The 23214-nt window shown below is 34.5% G+C and overlaps 2 protein-coding genes across 7 annotated transcripts in view; both read left to right on the top strand.

The window, feature by feature from the left end:
- The first annotated feature begins 229 nt into the window (after nt 1-229).
- On the top strand, nt 230-18042 carry LOC112719655 (putative disease resistance RPP13-like protein 1). Of its 2 annotated transcripts, none has more exons than XM_025770296.3 (2): nt 230-909; nt 14233-18042. In XM_025770296.3, exons 1-2 carry the CDS (start codon nt 586-588, stop codon nt 17662-17664), a joined length of 3756 nt encoding a protein of 1251 aa, XP_025626081.1. In that variant the 5' UTR covers nt 230-585; the 3' UTR covers nt 17665-18042. The 2 variants fall into 2 exon arrangements, with proteins under 2 accessions (XP_025626081.1, XP_025626082.1); XM_025770297.3 differs by lacking the exon at nt 230-909 and adding an exon at nt 13048-13342.
- Nucleotides 18043-20529: 2487 nt separating this feature from the next.
- LOC112723900 (putative disease resistance RPP13-like protein 1) overlaps nt 20530-23214 on the top strand; it is an 80745-nt gene continuing 78060 nt past the window's right edge. For 2 of the 5 annotated variants that reach the window (XM_072207838.1, XM_072207840.1), the window contains exon 1: nt 20687-21337. Coding sequence is in view for 1 of the 5 variants with exons in the window: in XM_025775262.3 (XP_025631047.1) it covers nt 21017-21337 (321 nt within the window). In the remaining 4 variants the exon portion in view is untranslated. Of the gene's footprint in view, nt 21338-23214 lie in introns of all 5 variants that reach the window. The other 3 variants (XM_025775262.3, XM_072207841.1, XM_072207839.1) reach the window with 3 other exon arrangements.

Below are 23214 nucleotides of genomic sequence, written 5' to 3'. Positions count from 1 at the left end.
ATTATATATTCAGTGGCCATAAATCCATAATAACCATATACACCGTGTAGCTTGCATAAAATTGTAATTTACAAAATAGACTAAAATAACAAATAAATTTATGAGAATTTATTCATTAAATAGATTGATTTCTAAAAAAATATTAATAAAATTCTCTAAAATTAGCTCCTACAATTAAAATAAAAGATCTTAATTTGATTTAATTTATCTACCTTTGTTATCCAAAAAATTTTATTGATACCTTTCAGATAGAGTTTTAAGAAAGTTTTACTGGGGACTTGTAAGTAATTTTTTTCACCACCTTAATGAGGTTCACCAACCCACCCTCATTGATCTGAATACTTTGCCTACATAGTTACTGACTTACCGGTTGGGGGGTTCCACGTACTTCCTGTTTTCCATGCTTAGAACGGAATCAATAACCATGGTTACATTTTATGGAATACAGCTCATAATGTAACCATAGTTTAGTAGTTGACGAATGACCATAAAGACCAAAAAGAAAGCACAGTAGTCTTGCATTGCATTATTGGCTCCTCTATCTTCTAGTCTGTGTTGAATCGAAGCAAAGCTAAAGAAAGAGAAATGGCTGCTGCAATTGTGGGAGAAGCGTTGCTCTCAGCTGCTGTGGAAGCTTTAGCAGAAAAGATCACCACTGAGATATCGGAGTTCTATCGGAGCAAGAAACTTGATGAATCACTGCTGAAGAAGCTGAAAGTGACGCTGCTAAGCCTTGATGCTTTTCTAAATGATGCTGAGGAGAAGCAGATCAGCAAGGCTCCTGTGAAGGCATGGCTTGATGAGCTCACTCAAGCTCTCTTTGACGCCGATGACTTGATCGATGACATCGCCACCGAAGCTCTCCGTCGCAAAGTGGAAGCCCGCTATCATCAAAGTGTCGCTGCTAAGGTAACAAAAGAGATTCATTCAATATAATTACAATGAAAAAGTCTAGGGCTAGCAATTTTAATGAATTTTGGCCAGTATGTAACCAGCAGAGAAAGGTGAGCCATTGGATGAAATCTCACACCAATCTCACACCATCAAATCATCATTGATGACTAGTTGATGGCTAACAATCACAAAAGTTGCTGGCCCTAACATTGCTCAATTACAATACAACTTGCTAGAGAGCTATTCTTTAAACTATCTTTTAGCTAATTTTTTATTATATTACTTTTAAAAAATTAAAATAAACATATTTAAATAAAACTAAAATTCAAAAATTTAATTTTAAATATCCAAATTTATTTTAAACACTTAAATACTAACATGTCCAAAAAGAACCCTTAAAATCCTAAAACATATTTCAATTCTAAAACAGCAAAACACATTAGCAGAATCTTGGGCTTACTCCTCTACACTGCTTCCTTCTCCGCACCGTGCTCATCATCCTTGTCGCTGTTCCCTCTTCTGCGTCGCCTTCCTCTCAACGTCACGCTTCTTCTCCATGCTGCGCTCATTCTAGTCGCTGCGGTCTTCCTCCGCGCGACACTACTCCGTAAAAAGTTCTATCTTTCCGAAATCTATATTTTTTATTAATAAAAAAAATAAAAAAAGAAAATATTAAACACTATAATAACATAGAGAATGGGTTTATTTGAATGAGTTTTTAAAAGAATATATTTTTTTTGAGTTATTTTTTTAAAAAATTTTATAAAAAAATAAAAGTGTTTTTATGTTTGAATATCTTATACAAAAAAAATTTTATTTATTAATTATGTTTAAATATAATAATATATAAATATTTATTTATTTATTATGTAAAAATATATTTTTTAAAAAAAATATTTTAAAAATATATAAATTATAACTTTTTAAAAAAAATGTTTTTTTATTATTTTTATTTTTATTATTCGAAATTTGTCAAATACGATAAAAAATAAAAAATATTTGTCATTAAAAAAATATTTTTTTTTATCAAACAGAATAGTGAAAAAAAAATTATTAACACAGACACATCCAAATACGTGAAACGCATTTCCGACACAGAAGAAGTAGCAACGAGAAAGAGTGCGGCGCAGAAGAGGAGCGCGGCGCGGAGGAAGAGCACGGCGCAGCGACGAGGAGAAAGCGGCGACGAGGATGATGAGCGCGACGCAGAAGAGGAAGCGGCGACGATGATAAGGAGCTCGAAGACAAAGATTCTCTTATGTATTTTGTTGTTTTAGGACTGTGATGTGTCTGGAAATTTCAGGATTTTTTTTAATGTGTAAATGTTTAAGGATTTAAAAAAGATTTGGATATTTAAATTGAAATTCTAAATTTTATATATTGTTTGAATTAAGAGAATATAAAAGAAAAGAAAATGTGAAGGAAAAAAAAGTTGAAAATGTGAGTTTGTTGTTATTTGAATGAGAAAGAATAATTGAGTAAAAGGAAAAAAAAAGGTAGGATCTACTAAAATTTTTTCTTTTCAAAGATAATATGAAAATGAAGGAAAAATGTATAAATAAAAGTAAAATAATTAATTTATTCTTTGATTAATAAAAAATTAAAAGATCTAAGATATTAATGTAATTTTTTCTATTATATATTTTTTTATCCAAAAAAATTATCTCTATTTTTTTACTCATTTTCATTTCATTCAAACAAAGTATTAGTCTTACTTAAATTGTTTTTTGAATTTGTATTTTAAATTTAAAAAAATACTAAATCTATTTAGTTGTGTTTGTTTTATTTTTTAAAATTAATAATAAAATGAGGGTAAATTACTATAATAAATCAAGTGCAAACCAAAATTACCCAGATCCCCCAAAATGAAAAATGCTACCTAAATGTCCCAAATTGCATTTCTATATAAATCGAATTAATTAAATTCAATTTACGCAAACTGGTATTAAATCGAGTCTATTAGATTCGAATTGCATGCAAATGAAAATCTTCCATAAATCGAAGCTAATGGCTTCAAATTCAAACTGCATGTAAATCGAACCTATTAAGTTCGATTTATAATGGTACGTGGCCAGTTAGGTAAATCAAATCCAATAGGATCGATATAGTATATATTACACTATGTGAGTAAATCGAATGCTCTTAACTCAATTTATACATTATTGACGTTTATAAATACGAGCTCAACGTGAAATTTTTACTATAGTAAGATTCACAATGGCTAGTGATGAGAGTTTTGTAGCTCTTGTGCATTATAGAGGGTCCATTAAAAAAAAAACGCGATCAGGTATTAAGTTTACTGAAAAGGACCTGCTGAGTGTTTTTCTCAAACCTTCGACGAGTTTTGCTGAGTTTAAGGATACTATACTCCAGAAACTATAACACCCTAACTTTTAGTACGTCATAATCGTACCAAAAGTAAGGCGTTACTAACTCGTTTTTCTTATTAACTATTTAATATTGAGCCTTTAATTCGATGTCGCTTTAAGAAAATGCCTAAAAAATTTATTTTTATTACTTAAAATCATATATCAAAGATCACTAAGTAATAATAATCACATAGTTATTACTAATAATAAATGTCATACAAACAAATTCAATATAAAACTCGAAAACATTTCCTATCCTTCTGGGTAAAATAAAATCATAATCAAAGAGTTAAATCTCAATTTGGCCCCTAAAATTTAGCCCGATACTCAGAATGATCCCCACAATTTCGTTGGCCCCAATTAGAACCCCAAAATTTGCAATTGTGGCTCCAACTTGCCTCTGCAATCATCTCCATCACCAGAATGCTGATTTGATGCAATTGCATGACACGGTGGACACTACTTAAACGACGGCGCAATTGGTTTCGCGCCCAAACCCTTTGGAAACCACGTCATTTCAGTTTTTTGTGGGTTAAAACTCTCTTTCTTTCCACTACGACGATCATAAGTTGCCAAACATCAAGAAAACATTTACACTACGTGGTTTCCAAAGGGTTTGCGCGCGAAACCAATGCGCCGTCGTTTAAGTAGTGTCCATCATGTCATGCAATTGCGCTAGATCAGCATTTCGGTGACGGAGATGATCGCAGGGGCAAGCTGGAGCCACAATTGTAAATTTGGGGGTTCTAATTGGGGCCAACGAAATTGTGGGGGTCATTCTAAGCATCATGCCAAATTTTAGGGGTCAAATTGAGATTTAACTCCATAATCAAATATATATAGGATGCACGGAGGTGGTTAGTGAATGTTGCTTATGCCAAGACCGATGTCGAGTTTCACTACTGATTTGACATTATTCGTGCTGAAGATCCTGCTATGTGCGACTAGGCTAATCGGATTGACTGTGCACATTGGACTCAGCATCGGGACGAAGGTCGGAGATTTGGGAACATGACTACGAATATATCTGAATGTGTGAACTCAATACTAAAGGGTGTGAGGAACCTTCCAGTCTGTGCGTTGGTGAAGGCCACTTACGAGAGATTGGCCGAGTTATTCGTCCGAAAAGGTAGAGAAGCGGAGGCATAGTTAGGAACCGGACAGCAGTTTAGTCAGCATATGATTAATGCGATTGAGGCAAATCTGAAGGCTTCAAGGTATTTCATGGTGACTTTGTATAACAGAGACAACTCAGAGTTTACTGTGGCAAACTCCACTCCTACAGGGAGTTTTTCACTCGGCACATACAAAGTATCCCTCACCGACCAAACATGTGATTTCGGGTATTTCCAAGCACTTCACTATCCATGTCATCATGTCTTGGCTTACTGTGCATATGCACGCCTAACCTGGTCCACCTACGTACACGAGGTGTATCGCCTAGGGTTCACACCTCCAATTCCTGAGGGGTTTTGGCCATCGTATGATGGTCCGACCGTCACACCTGACCCGGCCAAGAGACGTGCGTCAGAGGGGCGTCCCAGGACCACCAGGATCCGAACCACCATGGATGAGGCTGACCCAAACAGGCCCAAGAGATGTGGGCTTTGCAGACAGCCTGGCCACACACGTAAGAAGTGTCCCTAGAAAGGAGTGGCACTCGGTTCTGCATCTGCCGATAACGTGTAGGGTTCACTTCATTTATTGTATCATGTTATCTTTTATCTGGTATTTATTCACCGTTGTATGGTTTACTTTAGCTTTATTGTAGTGTGTCTAGGGTTTAATTTAAAAGCCATCGTGTCTTGTGTTTTCACAATGTTTAATCTTATTTTACCAGGGATGCTTTCTGTTAAATTTGGTTTGTTTGAGCAATTTGTTTCACCGGATATTGACTTGTATTTTACTAAAGATACATCGTAAAATGTGAAGTAACGAACTCATCTAAAACTGAATACATAACATAAAATGGATTACATGTTTTATTAAAGTTTTGTTAGTATTTTTTCTGACATAACACGACAACAAACTAAAATACATAACTAGCCGACATACATAACTAAAATGGAATATACAACATGGAATGGGAAAAACATGAAATACATAAAACACGATACTAAATAGTCACATCAATCCTCAGAGCAGATGCAATCCGATGAAGCATCGTCGAGGACGCCTGACCCGCCAGACTCTCTCTGCCAGAGGGACATCGTCCTCCTCATCGCCTCGGTCGCCGTCTTTGGCTGCCTTCTGCGGGACAACCTTTGGTGTTCCAGGCTGTGATACGGATGGACCAGGCTGTGATGTACTGGGTGCATCGAACGTAGAGGGGGGTGTCCTGCCCAATGCAAATGTGTCGTCCACAGGTCCGGAAGGAGGCTCATTTATGTCCACATCAACCCGAGCCTAGGATCCAACTACTCGGGACCTGCGTCTGGCAAGCTCATATTCCTGCATGATTATGTTGATCTCATCAAGAAAATGTGACCCACCAAACTCCACGTCAAGGCCCTCACTGCCCATCAGCTCGGACAGCATCTGACCTAGGCTAATATATGTCTGATGCTCAGCCAAACTATCGTCACACGTAGGAACCCAAACGAAATAGTCTCCAAATTCGCGACCAGGGACACTGCCGCCTACGTCAGGTCCCCCACCCACTCCACCGCCTACATGGCTCCCCTCCACTCCCTCAGGTTGACCATGACTGATATCCCTGCTAAATCCCCCACTACCAGCCCTACCACTTACACCATGCTATCCTCCCCTGAACCCCCTAAACCACCACCACCACCACCTCCCCCACCTCCGTGACTATCGTCCGTACCTCTGTCATCGCCGTCACCACCATCGTCGTCCTTACCGCTACTTTCATCCTGCCCGCCTTTACCTCTGCTTCCTCCTCGACCACGACCATGACCTACAGCTCCTCGCACCCCACGACCCCTCCCACCACGCCTCCCATGACCCCTCCTCTCCATCACATCGATGGCCTCCTCTAACCATATCCACTCATGCTGGCTCGATCGTGTCCCAACACGCTGCCTTCGTGCAATTCGACGGTTGTCTGGGACATCTGGCACATGATCCATGTGAGGGACTCGTCCAGGACCCCGCTCTATCGCCTGAGCTGGAATCGTAGCAGCCCTGGGATCACCTAGGAGAAGCTCCAGCGACAAGAACCTCCTGCCGTACTGATACCACCAATCCAGGTACTCATGGGAAGGTCATGGATCCGCAACCACGTCAAACTGTAGCACATGTTGCGCCCTGTTGGCCCAATGCAGGTCCAACTCTGTAGCGTATAAGAAAACCAACGATTTCTGCCTCTCCCATTCTTCGACATCAGAAAATCTATGTTCAAGGAAGCACGAGGTCTACCCTGAACCCCACCAAACTGCGGCAGCATCGGATCTACCGGATGCCACTCAATGACAGCGAAATAGATCAACGTTGTCGCAGCCCTCCACAACGACATATGACGTGGCTCTAAGATCTCGGGGTGAACCACCTGAACAACCTCCGGCAAGCTATATGGCATCCACAAGAACGTGCATATAAGTAGTTATCGTGAGTCACCATAAATAGTAAAATATGCAAATACTAATCTAGTTATGTTAGATTGAAACCAAATGATACTTACATTCCCGGGCTGGAGTAAATCTATCCTAACTCTCCAATGCGCTACACGAGGCCCCTTGTCACTCAACATTGGCTGATAACCTAGCCATCTGAAATACACAACATTTAATTAAAAATAAAGTAAACACTCATATCATTAGAAAGATGATGCATAGTTAAATGGAGAGTACCTAGACGCCAACGGCCAATAGAAGACATTGAATCCGTCTGGCCGGAAATCAGGGATTCTCCAAAAGATCCACGACTGGAGAAGCTGTAGTGGACCGGCCAATTTGACGACATTTCTGTTTGCCACATGGCATATGCACCTGAATAGCCATGACAGTGCAGCTGACCCTAGCTATATTGACCCATGTCCTCTAGCCTGGCAATATAGGGTAGCCAACGAATGTGGAGATGGGTACCGGACTTATCCCCGAACAACTGTGTAGATAGGAGTATCATGATATATGCACGGGCATACCTCCTAACCGTCTCATCGTCTGCCCCCTGCGGTAGCTCACTAAATGTCTTCTGAAACCATCTACACTTCACCATGAACTTCTCGATGTAGTTCGCAAGAGGCAAAACACCCAACAACTCCTCAAACTATACCCACACTGGCCGACCCCCCTGAATATGTTGCGCAAGGTCCGTAAGGCATCCACTGACATACTGGCCGTCGATCGGGAGCCCTAACTAGTATGCCACATCTTGGAGTGTAATCGTGCACTCCTCGAACGGCATGTGAAAAGTGCGTCTCAGGCCGTCATCTCTCTACGAATGCGTTGACCAATGGCTCGTTCAGTCGAAACTATGTCTCGTTAAGTCTTGCAAGATGGTATAACCCTGCCATCTGCAAGTACGGAACGATCCTATCGCCCAACGGCATACCGTATTGCCGTCTCATGCTTCTAATGCAGCGTTGGGGCTGCACATAGATAGAAAATTCCTTATCACAATTGTCACAATACAATTTTCAATGCATAAAAATCTGAAAACGATAATCATGGCATGATCTAACTTTAAAAACTTGTTTACAGTATAGCCCAAAATTTAGTAATCGAACCAAACACAAAATCCTTAATAACTCATGAACATGTTCCAAAAAAAAAAATAATAATAATAACCTTATACCCAAAGCATTTATTTCCACACATTTACACATACAATTCAAAAATATTAAAAAACTGAAAAAATCTAACATATCATAACATTTCTAAACATAATTATCTAACTCAGAAAATCAAGATTACAAAAAATATTTATATTACTTTTTTCAAAGAATTCAAGAAATTTATAGCTATCGCTACTCATAAACCAAGTCTCGTTGCACATAAGACTAAGAACTTCAAAAATCTAACATAACCTACATTCCAAAACAGCCTTATTAAGTACCATTTCAACTTATCAAAATCTAACAACCTAATAGCTTACTACTTCTAACATACACTTGTATTACAATGTTTTCCCCTATTCTCTAATTAAAGACCCTAACTAACTATCACACGATTTATGTTAACATTACTAGAATGACTAATCTATGTTCAAAAAGGAAAAAATTTTTCACTAACCTCGAGGTGGATGGCGCCAGCAATATGAGCGACTCCATCTAGCCGATATAGACGATTCGGATCGTCTTCCATGTGTCCAGCCTCGATTTTCCCTTGGTGGCTTTCCGAAAATTTCGGATCTGGATGGTGGGATTGGGTGTGGGGTTTGTATGTTTTGTAGTTCAAATGAATGAAATTCGATTTGTATATATAGCAACATTGCCTTTAAATCGAATCCATTAGATTCGAACTACTTGAGAGAAAAGTTGCTTGTAAATCGAATCTATGGGTTTCGATTTACATAAACCACTAAATCGAAACCATTGACCTCGATTTACCATGGGTAGCTGTTTCACGTATACAATTCGAACTTAATGGGTTTGATTTACATGCATATTGAAATCGAACTTAATGGGTTCGATTTACATACAATTTGAATTCGAATAGCTTCAATTTATGGAAAATTTCTATTTGTATACAATTCGAATCTAATAGATTCGATTTAGTACTAGTTTACATAAATCGAATTTAATTAATTCGATTTATATAGAAATGCAACTTGGGACATTCAAGTAGCATTTTTTATTTTGAAGAATCTAGATAATTTTAATTTGCACTTGGTTTATTACAGTAATTTACCCATAAAACAATAACTAAAGAAATAATTTAAAAGATACCTCATTGAATTATTAATTTGCAGCTAATAACTAAATATTGTTAGGTAAAACTTTTTTTTAATCAATATGAAAAGCTTTTTTAAAAGTATCTTAAATTTTTTATTTTAAATCTTATGTTATAAATTTAAACACTAAAGATAATTAATATTAATTTTTTATTTTTTATACTTTTTATGATAATATAAATTTCTAAGTCTCGACTTAGAGCCTATATTCACCATTAAGTATTTATCAAAAACAAAAATAATAAATATATATAAAAATTAAATTAATCATTATATATTATTTAATTTAAAGCAAATGATAATTAAATTTTTTAATTTATTCTCAATATATTTTACTATAATAATATGGTTATTAATTTTTAGTGTATGCATAATTTTATAAAAGGAATTAGTGTTTTTACCCATAATAACATTATGAGAATACAAGTATTTTAAAGTTACGTCGGCTTTATCCTGATATTATAGATTATGACAAAAGATTTGCAAAAATGTCATAGAGGACAAAAGTTTTTATTGACTAAAAATCAGGGTCTTCATAGATAAAAAAAAAAAAATAAGCATTTTAGTTATTGTTTTTATGTGAAAGAATTTAATTTTTTACTAATAATTAATTTTAACATTATTCATTATCTAAAAACTGAAAGAATTTAATTTGTATACTTTTATATTTGATTAGGTATTAATTTTGTTGCACAAATAAAAATAATATTCTCTCTCTCTCTCTCTCTCTATATATATATATATATATATATATATATATATATATATATATATATATATTAGTATAAAAAAATTATATTGATAGTTAAAAAATTTACTCAAAATTAATTTTTTTGAAACAATTGAATCTTGATTTAAATTATTAATCACTATATTAATATTCTCTCCAAATTATATGTAATAAATATTTGAAGGAAGAGAAGTGACAATATATTAGAAAGATAAGCAGTGAAAATTTATAACTAAATAAAAAAAATAAAAAATATGCATATAATAATATATTATTTTATGTGAATAATATTATGGAATTATTTTTTAGTTATATTTAATTATAAATTTAATATATTTATAAATTTCTTTAAATTATATTATTTTATTAATTTTATTTTTTATAGAATAGAAAGGTAGAGAGAGAAAAGAAAGAGAAAGATAAAGATAAAGATAACGAAGGAGAAAGGGAGTTTGTTAATTTTAAAAAAATTAATTTTATTTTAATTGTAATAAAAATATATATCGTGACACATTTTGATTTATCAAATTAGTAATATAAAACATAAATTATAAATTATATATAGAGTGGGAAAGATAAAGAGAAATACAGAAAAAGAGAAAGGTAAATAAGAGAACGGAGGAAGGGAGATTATTAATTTTAGAAATAAATATTTTATTTTGATTTTAATTAGAGAGTGTTATGTGATATATTTGAATTTTTTTTTGTTAAATTAGTAAATTTTATTTTAATTGTAATTAAAAAAATTATATTGCATATTTTGATTGTCAAATTTGTAATTCGTCATTAATAATGATATATAAAAAAGATATAGTAAGTAAAGAAATGAGAGATAGAGAAAGGGGAGAAAGTGAAAGAGACAACTCTTTAATTTTAGAGAAAAGAAGAAAAAAATTTGATTTCAATTATAATAAAAAGTGATATATAATGCATATTAATAATAAAATTAGTAATATATAATAAAATATATAATAAATTATTAGTTAAAAATTAGTATTATTTCTTAATTTTGGGAGTGTAGCCACTCCCTATTAGTTACATTCTTATATCTTCTTCTAGAACAAAAATCGATCATTTTATTTTTTGTTAATTGATGTTATAAAATGTTTTTTCTTATCATATATTTTCTAGTGAGACTAACAAAAATCATATAAAAAAATATGTTGTAGAGTAAAAAATCATACTTCATAAAACAAATTAAAAAGAGTCATTCATTTTTTCTAAAACTACTCTCATATCTCATAACACAAACTTTTAGGATATTTTGGAATTGAACAAATGAAGTTAGCACGTGAATTCTTGTTTTCCTAAGCATGTCTATTTTTATTGGTTTTCGGTTGTGGTTGATTATTGTTACTCTATATTGGATTTGGATAACTTACTTTTTTAGGATTTTATTTTGTGGTTGGATTGGTAAACTACTAAATACGGATAAAAATAAGAATAAAGACTTAACCCGATTTTTATTTAAAAAAAAAAATAGATGTTTCGACTTTTAATTTTTTTATTTTAAGATAATACAAGTTTTTTGTTAAAAAATTTGTTAAATAATAATAAAAAGTAATTTTATGAAAGTTTAATTTATAAATTTGTGAGGGTTTAAAATTTTCACAAATTTTTTTTAACAATATATTCAATCATAATCATTACTACCACTATCTTTTTCGTCTTTATTATTATCACTTTTACTTTTATTATTTCTATTATGTAACCATATTTTATCATCGTTATTATCTCTTCTATTGTTATTATCACTAATACAAATATCATCAATATTAATATTATCTTATTTGATTTTTTATTTGATGCTATTTTTTCTTTAAAAAGTCTTTGTATTGTAATTATTTTTCTTTCTGCGTTATCATTTTTAGTGATAGTCTTTCTCTACTTAACCACTGTCCTAAAAAAATTTTTTAAAAATAAATTTATTAATAATTTATGAAAATTTAAAACTCCTACAAATTACAAATAAAATTTTTTATAAACTAATTTTTTGTTACTATTTAATAATTTTTTTAATTAAAAAGTCGTATTATTCTAAAATAATAAAAAAAAAGAGTTGAGAATCGAAATATTCTTTTGAGGGATAATCTTTTCTTGTATAACATTGATGAATCATAGTGGCTGAAATATCAGTCTGTGAGATCAATTCAACCTAAAGAATTGAATACTATAATGGATGTACAAAACTCTTTTATCCACGCCAAATTTCAAAAATGTTGTTTATGATACCAAAAGAAATTTCTCACCTTTTTTTTCTTTTAAAGTCTTGTAAACAAATGTCTCATTCAAATACAACAATAAAATATTTTAATTATATTTATAATTTAATTTTAAAATTTAATTTTAATATATTAACAGTAAAAAATATTTTACATATTAGTTTAATATTTAAATTATATTTATTTTTTAATTAATTATTTACACAATTAATATAAAAAATAATTATTTTTATTGACATAATACATATAATAGTATTTTACATTAAATCGTGCCTTAAAATTAAACTCTTGTATTTGTATAAAAAAATCAGGGGAATATATAAATAATGTCACCATCAAATTGATAAAACTCTCTCTTCTTATTTACACTTTCATATCTTATACAAAATTATCCTCAACTCTTATTTTCTTAATTAAATATATGAAAAAAAGAAATAACTAAGGTGTTTGTTACGGTACGAAAATAAATTCATACGTACCGATACGTTTAAAATATGGACAAATAATAACAAGCCACGTAAAATTTATTTTTCACATCAATATTTAATTTTTGTTTTTTAAAATATATATTATAATCACTTTTACTAATACACCCATTTAATTAAATAAAAATAAAAAAAATATTTTTTATTTAATTTTATAAAAAATCTTAAACATTTTTTTTATTTAATTAGACAAAAATATCCTTTTAAATTAATGAAATTTTAGAATTTAATTAATCCTAATTTTATAGTTTCAAATAATTTAAACAAGAAAACAAAAACATATTAAAAAAACGAAAAATCAAAATTTCTTCATCTTCTTCAATTTCTTTAATCATTCGTGTCCCCTCTAAACAAAACATATCAAAAAAATAAAAAATTGATCGTTCTTCATCTTCTCCAATTACCCTTCTGAAACAAAACAGTGAAAATTCCAAACCAAAACCCTAGGTTCTTTGCCTGATTATTAATACGATGAAAAAACCAAAGAAACCAAATCAGGCGGTGGAGGATCCCAAGTCCTAATACGAGGCCAATAACAACGAGAAGGGTGACAATGAACATGAAGATCTTAGTTGCTTTTCCAACGTAGCAAATCATTGTGTGTGTTGTGTGAATCTGAAAGGCGATTTTGTTCTCCGATGCAGAGACGGACGGTGTGGGTCTTATTGGAATCTTTTTCGTCTTTTTCTCATGGTTGTTTTGGAAGAGAAACAAGAGTGCTGCGAGAAGCTGCTTATAATACGATTGATTTGGTTTCTTTGGTTTCTTCATCGTATTAATAATCAGGTAGCGGCAAAGAACCTAGGTTTTGGTTTGAAATTTTTATTGCTTTGTTTCAGAGGGATAATTGGAGAAGATGAAGAACAATTGATTTTTTGTTTCTTTGATATATTTTGCTTAGAGGGGCACGAATGATTAGAGAAATTGGAGAAGACGAAGAAATTTTGATTTTTTGTTTTTTAATATATTTTTGTTTTGTTGTTTAAATTATTTGAAACTATAAAATTAGGATTAATTGAATTCTAAAATTTCGTTAATTTAAAAGGATATTTTTGTCTAATCAAATAAAAGAATGATGTTTAAGATTTTTTATAAAATTAAATAAATTTTTTTTTTTAGTTTTATTTAATTAAAGGGGTGTATTAGTAAAGTGGTGATATAATATATATTAAAAAAAAACAAAAATTAAATGTTGATGTGGAAAATAAATTTCACATGGATTGTTATTATTTGTCCATATTTTAAACATATAGATACGTATAAATTTATCATCTTACCGTAGCAAACACCAATAACTAATGGTTAAAAAGTTTAAGAACTAATCAAATCAAAATAAAACCTGTTTTTTCTTTTTCTTTGTCTGTGATAAGATCGCTACACATCGCTAAAGAAAACTATATATCAAAATCTAGTGCCATAAGCATAATGTATCTAGTTTTCATGTTATTTAGATATTAGTTCTTCCATTGAATTTGTTTATCAAGGATTATAGCGACTAAATGAGTTATTTATTGGAAAGTTAAAGAAGCAAGTGTAGAGCTTCGGAAAGTAAATATTCGAGCTTTTATTGTGATGATAAGAAATTATATTTGTACCACTCTTTAATATATCATTAAGTTTATATCAATTATTTTAAATGCAAAGGAATTCGATAATCATGTTTTTGTGCAACTTAGGTGCGGAAGGTCCTCTCCTCTACTTTCAAGTGGCCTTACCGAGAGATGAATTCTCAGATGCAGAAATTGTTTGAAGAATTAGAGCACTTTGCAGAGAGAGCAGACAACCTTCGACTGGAAAAAGATGCTTCTGTCAATGTTTCGCGTGCAACACCTACAACTGCTGCTTTTGATGATTCTGCTATTTGTGGAAGAGCTGATGAAAAACAGAATCTTGAAGAGTATTTGCTGTCAGAAGATGCCGTTGATGATGGTGGAAATAGAATAGGAGTGCTTGCCATTGTTGGCATGGGAGGACTTGGAAAAACAACTCTTGCTGCACTCCTATACAATGATTCTCAAGTTAAAGATAAGTTTGATGTGAAAGCATGGGCATCTGTTTCCAAAGATTTTGATGTTGTCAAGCTGGCAAAATCTCTTCTTGAATCTGTCACGTCTGCAGCACCAAATTTGGATAACTTCGATACCTTGCGAGCAGAATTGCAAAATAACTTGTCGGGTAAAAAGTTTCTGCTTGTGCTGGATGATATATGGAATGCAGGGTATGTTGATTGGACCAACTTAATGCCCATTTTTAATGTTGGGAAAACGGGAAGCAAAATCATTGTCACAACACGACATGAAAATGTTGTGGATGCTGTAAGACCTACGAAGACCTGCTTTCTCAAACCACTGGCCGATGAAGATTGTTGGACTTTGCTTTACAAACATGCACTTCCAGCACACAGATGCACTGAACTGTCATCCAACCTTGAAGATATTGGTAGAAAAATTGCCAAAAAGTGTGGTGGCTTGCCATTAGCTGCAGTTGCTTTGGGGGGTCTTCTTGGCACAAAGGTATCAAGCGAGCACTGGACTAAAGTCTTAAACAGCAACATTTGGAATCTTACAGTGAAAGACGTGCAGCCAGCTCTTCTTTTGAGCTATCATTTCCTTCCAGCTTCTTTGAAACAATGCTTTGCTTATTGTGCAATTTTCCCAAAGAACTCGATGCTGCGAAAAGAGAAGTTAGTTCAACTATGGATGGCTCAAGGCTTTGTTACTGTGCCCCAAGATAAGAAAAGCATTGAAGAAGTAGGAGATGAATATTTTGATGAACTAGTGGCAAGGTCATTGATACGACGTTCTGTGGAAGGGCAACACTTTGAAATGCATGACCTCATCAACGATTTGGCAACCATGGTTTCTTCTCCATATTTTAAGAGGTGCGAGGATCAAAAGGCCGTTGAAAATCTAAACAAAATTCGTCATTTATCTTATGATAAAACTATGTTTAACCATTTTGACGAACTTCATTCCCTTCATGGATTGAAAGGCTTACGTACACTCATAGCATTACCATTTTATGCTCCGTACCAGCGCCATTACCTAGCGAACGGGGTATTGCATGAGTTGCTAGCATTGAAACAGTTGCGGGTGTTATCCCTGTCACACTACTTGAATATCACTGTTTTGCCAAATTCTATTGGCGATTTAAAGCACTTGCGATACCTAGATCTATCTTGCAGTGGAATTGAAAGGTTGCCTCCTGCAATATGCAAGCTCTACAATCTACAGACCTTGTTGTTATCTTATTGTGTTGCTCTTACTGAGTTGCCTGAGGAGATGGGAAAATTGGTGAATCTACGCCACCTTGCTATTGATTATTGTTGGGCTCTTACTAAGTTGCCTGAGGAGATGGGAAAATTGGTGAATCTACGGCGCCTTGATATTCATGGTACTGAATTGCAGGAGATGCCCATAGAGATAGCCAAACTAGAAAATCTGCAAACTCTGAGTGGTTTTATTGTCAGCAAACAACAACATGGACTTAAGCTTGCAGAAATGAGAAAATTTCCTCATTTACAAGGTAAACTCTGCATCTCAAAACTAGAAAATGTTATTGATCCGTCTGATGCTTGTCAAGCCAATTTGAAGGAGAAAAAGCAAATTGAGGAGTTATCATTGGAATGGAGTGATTCCATTTTGGAAGACTCTCATCAAGTTGTACTTGAACATCTGCAGCCCTCAACAAATTTGAAGAAATTGACCGTTAAAGGCTATGGTGGAACTTGTTTCCCAAATTGGTTGGGTGATTCCTCGTTTGGCAACATAGTGAGTTTGAGGATTAAAAATTGTGATCATTGTTCTTCATTGCCACCTCTTGGACAACTACATAGTCTAAAAGAACTCTTCATTTCGGATATGAGATCAGTGAAGAGTATTGGGTCTGAATTTTACGGAGGTAATACCCCTTCATTCCAACCGTTTCCCTCGTTGGAGACTTTGAGTTTTGAGTGGATGGCAGAGTGGGAGGAATGGAACATGATAGATGGTATAACTACTGAGTTCCCCCGTCTATCACACTTATCTCTGGGTTTCTGTCCGAAGCTGAAAGGAACTTTACCCAGCAATCTTCCTTGCTTGGTTACACTTGATGTACGGGATGGTAGTGAGTTTTCAGGAGAAGTGGATAACAGACACATAATGAGACCATTGAATCTATTCAATTTTAACTCTCTTCAACAATTAACTCTCTTTCAAATTCGTTCTCTGACGTCCTTCCCGAGCAATGGTCTGCCCAAAGCGCTAAAGACACTTTCTATCCAATGTTGTCAGAGCCTTGAATTCCCAAGTCATGAGTTCCTTCATAGTTGCAAGGCACTTGAGGAATTGGTGATATCGAGTAGCTGTTGCTCGCTGACGTCATTTCCCTTAGGTTCTCTCCCTGTGCTCAAGCGTCTTGTACTCAGGCGATGTGAAAATTTGAAATCAATTTCAATTTTGGAAGAAGAAGCAGCAGGCCAATCTCTCATGTTTCTTGAACATCTCGAAGTAGATGAGTGTCCTGAACTGGAGTCGATTTCCCTACTCGATTTGTGCACTCCTAACCTGAGTTATTTTTGCGTAGGAAAATGCGACAAGATGAATTCATTACCAGAACCAATTAATAATCTCAGTGGCCTCCAATCATTATATATTTGTGATGTTCCGAATTTGGAATCTATTGCAAAAGAGGGTTTGCCTATCAATTTAAGGACACTTGGTGTCGGCAATGAAGAAGGGGTTTATTGCAATACAGATATCACCAAGTGGGGCTTGGACCGACTCACTTCTCTTTCATATTTGAAAATTAAAGGTGAGTATCTGGTTAAGAAGCTGATGGAAATACAAGTGCCTCTGTTGCCCAATTCTCTTGAGTTTCTGAGAATAGAAGGTGCACGTGAAATACAACATTTGGATGGCAAGTGGCTTCAGCATCTCACCTCTCTCAAAACTCTTGGGTTGTATAAATGTGACAAGCTCAAGTCACTGCCAAAAGAAGGGCTGCCTTCCTCAATTTCAAGTCTATACATTTCGAGTTGCCCAATGTTAAAAGCAAATTATGAGAGAAAGAAAGGGAAAGAGTGGCCCCAGATTGCTTACATCCCACTCATACATTCTGATTGGTAACTTTCTACATAGCCTGCCCCTTGCAAATCCATGCCTCAACATATTCTTTTTATTTTTATTCTTTCAATTGTATTCCTGTTACTAGATTTCATTTTGTTGCGTTTGCATAAATGTGTTTAATATGCATAAACTAGTTGATAAGTTTTAGAGCAAAGTAGTTTGATCGAATCTCAATTTTAAATTTGATGAGGATGAGAAAGGTTTTCACTTTGATTTGATTCCTGCTGTACACTTCTGTTGCAACTTGCAAGTGACATTGCCACTCTGCGAGACTGTACTGAATTGCTAGTTTAGTTTGTCTTCATGAAGAGACTCTTCTATACTTTGTGTAACGTTTTCTTTTTCCAAGCATAATAATTGAAAGCTATTTTGACTTAATCTGTAGACACCATAAGTATAAGAATTTTCAAATTCAAATATTTTTTATCATATCAACAACAAAAGTGTTTAATTCTTTTCACAAAAAAAAAAAAAGTGTTTAACTCAGCTATTCACCCTTTTAATAATTTTAAAAGCACAAACATCCGATTGAATAACAATATTTTTAAATTCCTTTAACTAAATTGGCTAGATCTTGAGAATACTCAAATGAAAACTTTTGTGAATGAATCTTTCTAATGCATCTGGTACAAATCTAAAACTATTTGGCAACTGAAAATAAATAAATTTCTTTGGGGACATCCGAAGAGATTAAATGGCTACTTTTGTGAACTTGGCAACAAAAAATCCACTAGTTTGAGATGTTAAGGGGTCAAATCGCCATGTTTTTGGTATTCCACCACTTTTGCAAGGCCAATTTCGGGCACCATCTATCTCTGCCAACTCTGCATAATAATTTTAAACATCAGAAAAGAAAAAACCTCAACAATATGTATGTCGTATAATAACTATTTTGAAAGATATGAAAACAAATAAATACATTATACATAGCATAAGTGAACAACCACCACCAACTCCAAGCACTGCCCTTTGGGGTTGGTTTAATTGGGACGACAATATAGTATAGTATCATAAACCATGTTTATAACACTAGACCAAAAAAATAAAAAGCATGGTAAAGCTGCTAAAAATATCATATTAGATTATTAGTAATATATGGTTGACGCTTCATACATAGAGGCATGAGAATCCTACCAGCATTTACATTTTCCTTCAAGAAATGTTCCACCACATCTTCATTCTGAGCCAATGTTAAGCTAATAAACAAAGAAGGTATTTGTGAGAATAAATCACATGATAATGTGTGTTCCTGTGCACGTTTTTTTTACTTCATTCGAAATACCAAAGAATTTAAAAATTTAAAGGTACCTGCAAGTGCTGTAAACAAGTGAGCCTCCAACTTTTAGTAGTCTGAAACCATTATGGAGAAGACTCAACTGCGGAAAGGAACGAAAAGTATGTTAGTTTTAAAAGTAATATATGTTAGTCACCATGTGTAAAATCCCATGTTATCTCTATTACATTCTTTATGAAGCCTGGAAATGTTAAAAGAGTTAGCTTGTAAGCTTAAGCTCGGTGCTTGATCATTTAGGATCAGATATTCAAGTGAAGGAGCCTCAGTTCAGCAATGATAAGTTCCACCGTGATTAACTTAATAGAGCATAGAGGGTTATCAATCATGATATAATCTGTCATAACTAGTGAGAAAAGATGCATTATGGATCAAGGGAATAAGGATGAATCATTTGCCTGCAGAACATGCAAGTTATCAGTCCTCTCTGCATCTAGTACTCGATGTTGAAAAGTCCCCCAGCCCCAATTTTCAAACTTGTGAATATGTTTAACTGAACCGTCATGAGTACACTCTGCATCCACAAGGACCTACACCAAATCCAACATATTATCATGGTAGAATAAAGCAAATAACTAAGAAACATTAACTCGAATGAAATACCAGTTACCTTGTCATATCCATGACTTCCCAGCTCAACACCAGATGCAGTCTTATATAGCTCTCCTTTAGCAAGACCAATTACTCCCGAATGGCGACCATAATATATGAGCTCAGGAGGCTGAGACTTGTATAAAAAAGATAGATATGGCTGAGACCATAATATATGAAAATCCAAGAACAAGAAGATAGATATCAATAAGGAGTATAAAAAAAGATCAGGTGTTCAAAAAATAAATATGCATCATATATATTAAAGATGATTGGTAATATAATATATGGTTGATGCTTCAGACATAACTTTTCTGCTGCAAAAAAAAATAAAAATAAAAATAGAAGCATGAGAATCTTACCAGCAGATAAATTTTTCTTTAAGAAATGTTACACCACATTTTCATTCTGAGCCAGAGTCAAGCTATTCAAGAAATAATGTCTTTGTGAGAATAAATCACAAGTTATAGTGTGTGTTTTTGTGATTTAGTTTTCACAAGAAGCTTAAAAATGGTAAGGTAGCTGCAAGTGCTGTAAGCAAGTGTCTCTGCACCTTTCAGTAGTTTAAAACAATTAGTTAGAAGATGATTCGACCGTAGCAATTTAAAGAATTTGCGACATCTCCATCTATCTTTCACTAGAATTAAAACGCTACCTTGTGCAATATGCAAGCTCTACAATCTACAGTATCTTTGAAGTTTGAACAATAATTTACTGGGAATTGAAATTTCAAATATAACTTTTTTTTCTTCTCTTCAAAAGTTTGAATCTTCCTGAGTATTGATGATTAAAATATAAAAAATGTTTGTTTTAATTTGTGGCATGTTACGAATTTAATTTTTTCAATAAAAAAATAGTAACTCTTTTCGCTCTTTCCCAAGATGTATTTTTTAGAAAAGAAAAAAAAACTTTTTTCGCTCTTTACAAGATACATTTTAATAAAATTAAAAATAAAATAAAATAAAACCTTCTTGTCATAAGCGAGTTTCTTTTATTTAAAAAAATAAAAAACAAAAATGAAATTCTCATTTCTCAACCTCAACATGAAGGTATATCTTCATTCGGTCCCATTCTAATTTCTAAAACATAATTCCACCAAAAAAAGTCCATATAAAAAACTTTTGGCCACAAATTTAAACTGAATGTTTTTTGTTATCTAGCACTACCGCCGTCCAAAATAGACTTCCACTTCATGATTTGCAGGCCAAAGAGAAATCGATAACCAGGATAGTGGAAAAACCATGGTTACTTTTGTCTAATACAGCTCATAATCTAACCATAGTTGAGTAGTTAACAGTTGACTGTAAAGACCAAAAAGAAAGCACGGTAGACTTGCATTGCTAACAGTTGACCATAAAGACTACCATATTTATAATACAGCTCCTCTACCACGCTGCTTTTGTTGCTAACCTCCATCTTCAATTCGAGTGTGAGCTGAAGCTGAATCGAATCTAAGCTAAGGAAAGAGAAATGGCTGCTGCAATTGTGGGAGAAGCGTTGCTCTCAGCTGTTGTGGAAGCTTTAGTTGGCAAGATCTCCACTGAGATTTCGGAGTTCTATCAGAGCAAGAAACTTGATGAATCGCTGCTTGAGAAGCTTAAATTGACGCTGCTAAGTCTTCATGCTTTTCTGGATGATGCTGAGGAAAAGCAGATCAAGATTGCTTCCGTGAAGGCATGGCTTGATGAACTCATTCAAGCTCTCTTTGACGCCGATGACTTGATCGACGACATCGCCACCGAAGCTCTCCGTCGCCAAGTGGAAGCCCGCTATCATCCTGTCAGTTCTAAGGTATGACTTATACGCTACAAGAAAAGAAATTCATTCACCGTAACAAGAGTAATATAATTATTAGAAATAAGAGAGAAATCTGAACAAAGTATTTTGTGTATTATTAAAGTTGAAAAATATAACGTACAAAAGGTATATATAGTATTATAACTGCTAGTAAAATCAAAGTAATAAAAGTATAGAATCCCACGATTAATATACAGATATGCTATATAAATATAAATGATACTAACCGATCTAAATTGATTTTAATGATTCCCTAATGATTTTCTAACATCCCTCCTCAAACTCAAGTGAAAGTTAAGGATACCATCTTGAGTTTAGATAACAAAGTCCGGAAACGAGTCGGGTGATGAGCTTTCGTGAAGATATTAGCAGTCTGATCTAGTGTTCCAACAGCAATGAGACGAACAGCATCAATAACGATACGTTGCCGAATAAAGTGACAACCAATCTCAATGTGTTTGGTGCGTTCATGAAACACATCATTATGGGCAATTTGAATAATACTGCGGTTGTCACAAAAAACATCAGTAGGAGACGACTGAGGAGGACCCAAATCTTCGAGAAGCCAACGAATCGAGATAACCTCAGCAGTGGTGTCAGCGAGGGCACGGTACTCAGCTTCTGTGCTTGAGCGAGTAGTGAACGTTTGCTTCTTAGCACGCCAAGAAATGAGAGTGTCGCCAAGAAACAAATAGTAACCAGTAGTAGTAGAACGACGATCAGTGGGATCACCAGACCAATCAGCATCGGAGTATACCTGAAGGGACAAAGAGGAATGGGCAGAAAAATAAAGGCCATGAAATAGAGTGCCTTTGATGTAGCAAAGAATGCGAAAAACTGCCGCATAGTGAGTAGTATGATGAGTTGATAAGAACTGGCTAAGTACATAAACTGGATAGGTGATGTTTGGTCGGGTGACAGTCATGTAGACGAGACCTCCAACTAACTGTCGATAGAGAGTCGGATTATCCAAACCAGTGCCATCCATAGGGATTAATCGAACATTAGGCTCAAGAGAAGTAGACTTATTAGTGCGACTATCTGTAATCCCAGCGCGAGCAAGAAGATTTGAAGCATACTTTGTCTGAGAGAGATTCGTTTTTTTTTTTCCAGAAACAATTGGTTTCTAGCTCTTTTATTTTGTCTCCTCCGGCAGTACTTTGTCCTTATTTTTTGCCTTTCTCCCGACGCCTTGGTTCGTCATCGCCGCCACCCTTCTCCTCGTTGCCAGGTTTTCAACGCCTCCAAAAACACCGCCGGACGCGCCACCCAAAGTCACCTGTCCGCGTGAAGAATTTCTCCCTCCAGACGCCTCTAGTGCCTTTGGATCAGCACCCCAAATCCATGGTTCCTGTCACGCCACGTGTCTGACGGAAGCTCCATCAGACCCGCGCTCCTGACCTGACCCGCTTCGCAACCCGCGTGGACCCGCCTCCTGTCAGCGCTGACGTGTTTGCTGATGTGTCTTGGTCCTCCTCTCACGTGTCGCCACGTGTCATTTCCCTGCTTACGTGGCACACAGTGGGACCCTCCCTAGAATTTTTTGGTGCACTCTTTTCAATTTTGCCCTCCGTTTTTTCGTTTCCGGCTCCAAAGTTGCAGTTTTTCTCTCCTTTCCTTGATCTTTATATGTTTTTGCTACCACAGACAAAGGATAAATTCTGTCGAAATTGTAACCGCTTTGGGCACCTCTTCTCCGTCTGTCCCTCTGTTGAATGTCACACATGCCACCAGAAAAGTCATATTAGCTACCATTGTTCACAGCTGTTCTGTCATTATTGCAAGCTCTAAAGACATTTGATTGCTACCTGTCCTACTCGCCCACCACGTCCTGAGCCTGCTTCTGCTGTTGATGCTACTACTGAATCTAC

The sequence above is a fragment of the Arachis hypogaea genome, chromosome 11, assembly GCF_003086295.3.
Source record: "Arachis hypogaea cultivar Tifrunner chromosome 11, arahy.Tifrunner.gnm2.J5K5, whole genome shotgun sequence".
Lineage (NCBI taxonomy): Eukaryota > Viridiplantae > Streptophyta > Magnoliopsida > Fabales > Fabaceae > Arachis > Arachis hypogaea.
The sequence above is the reverse complement of the archived record's forward strand: the minus strand, read 5'-3'. Positions and strand labels throughout refer to the sequence as shown.

Bases quoted from the DNA above. Each gene is read 5' to 3' on its own strand.
- LOC112719655 (XM_025770296.3), top strand. From the start codon at position 586: ATGGCTGCTGCAATTGTGGGAGAAGCGTTGCTCTCAGCTGCTGTGGAA. The intron at 910-14,232 runs GTAACAAAAGAG...TGTGCAACTTAG, and splicing joins ATCAAAGTGTCGCTGCTAAG to GTGCGGAAGGTCCTCTCCTC.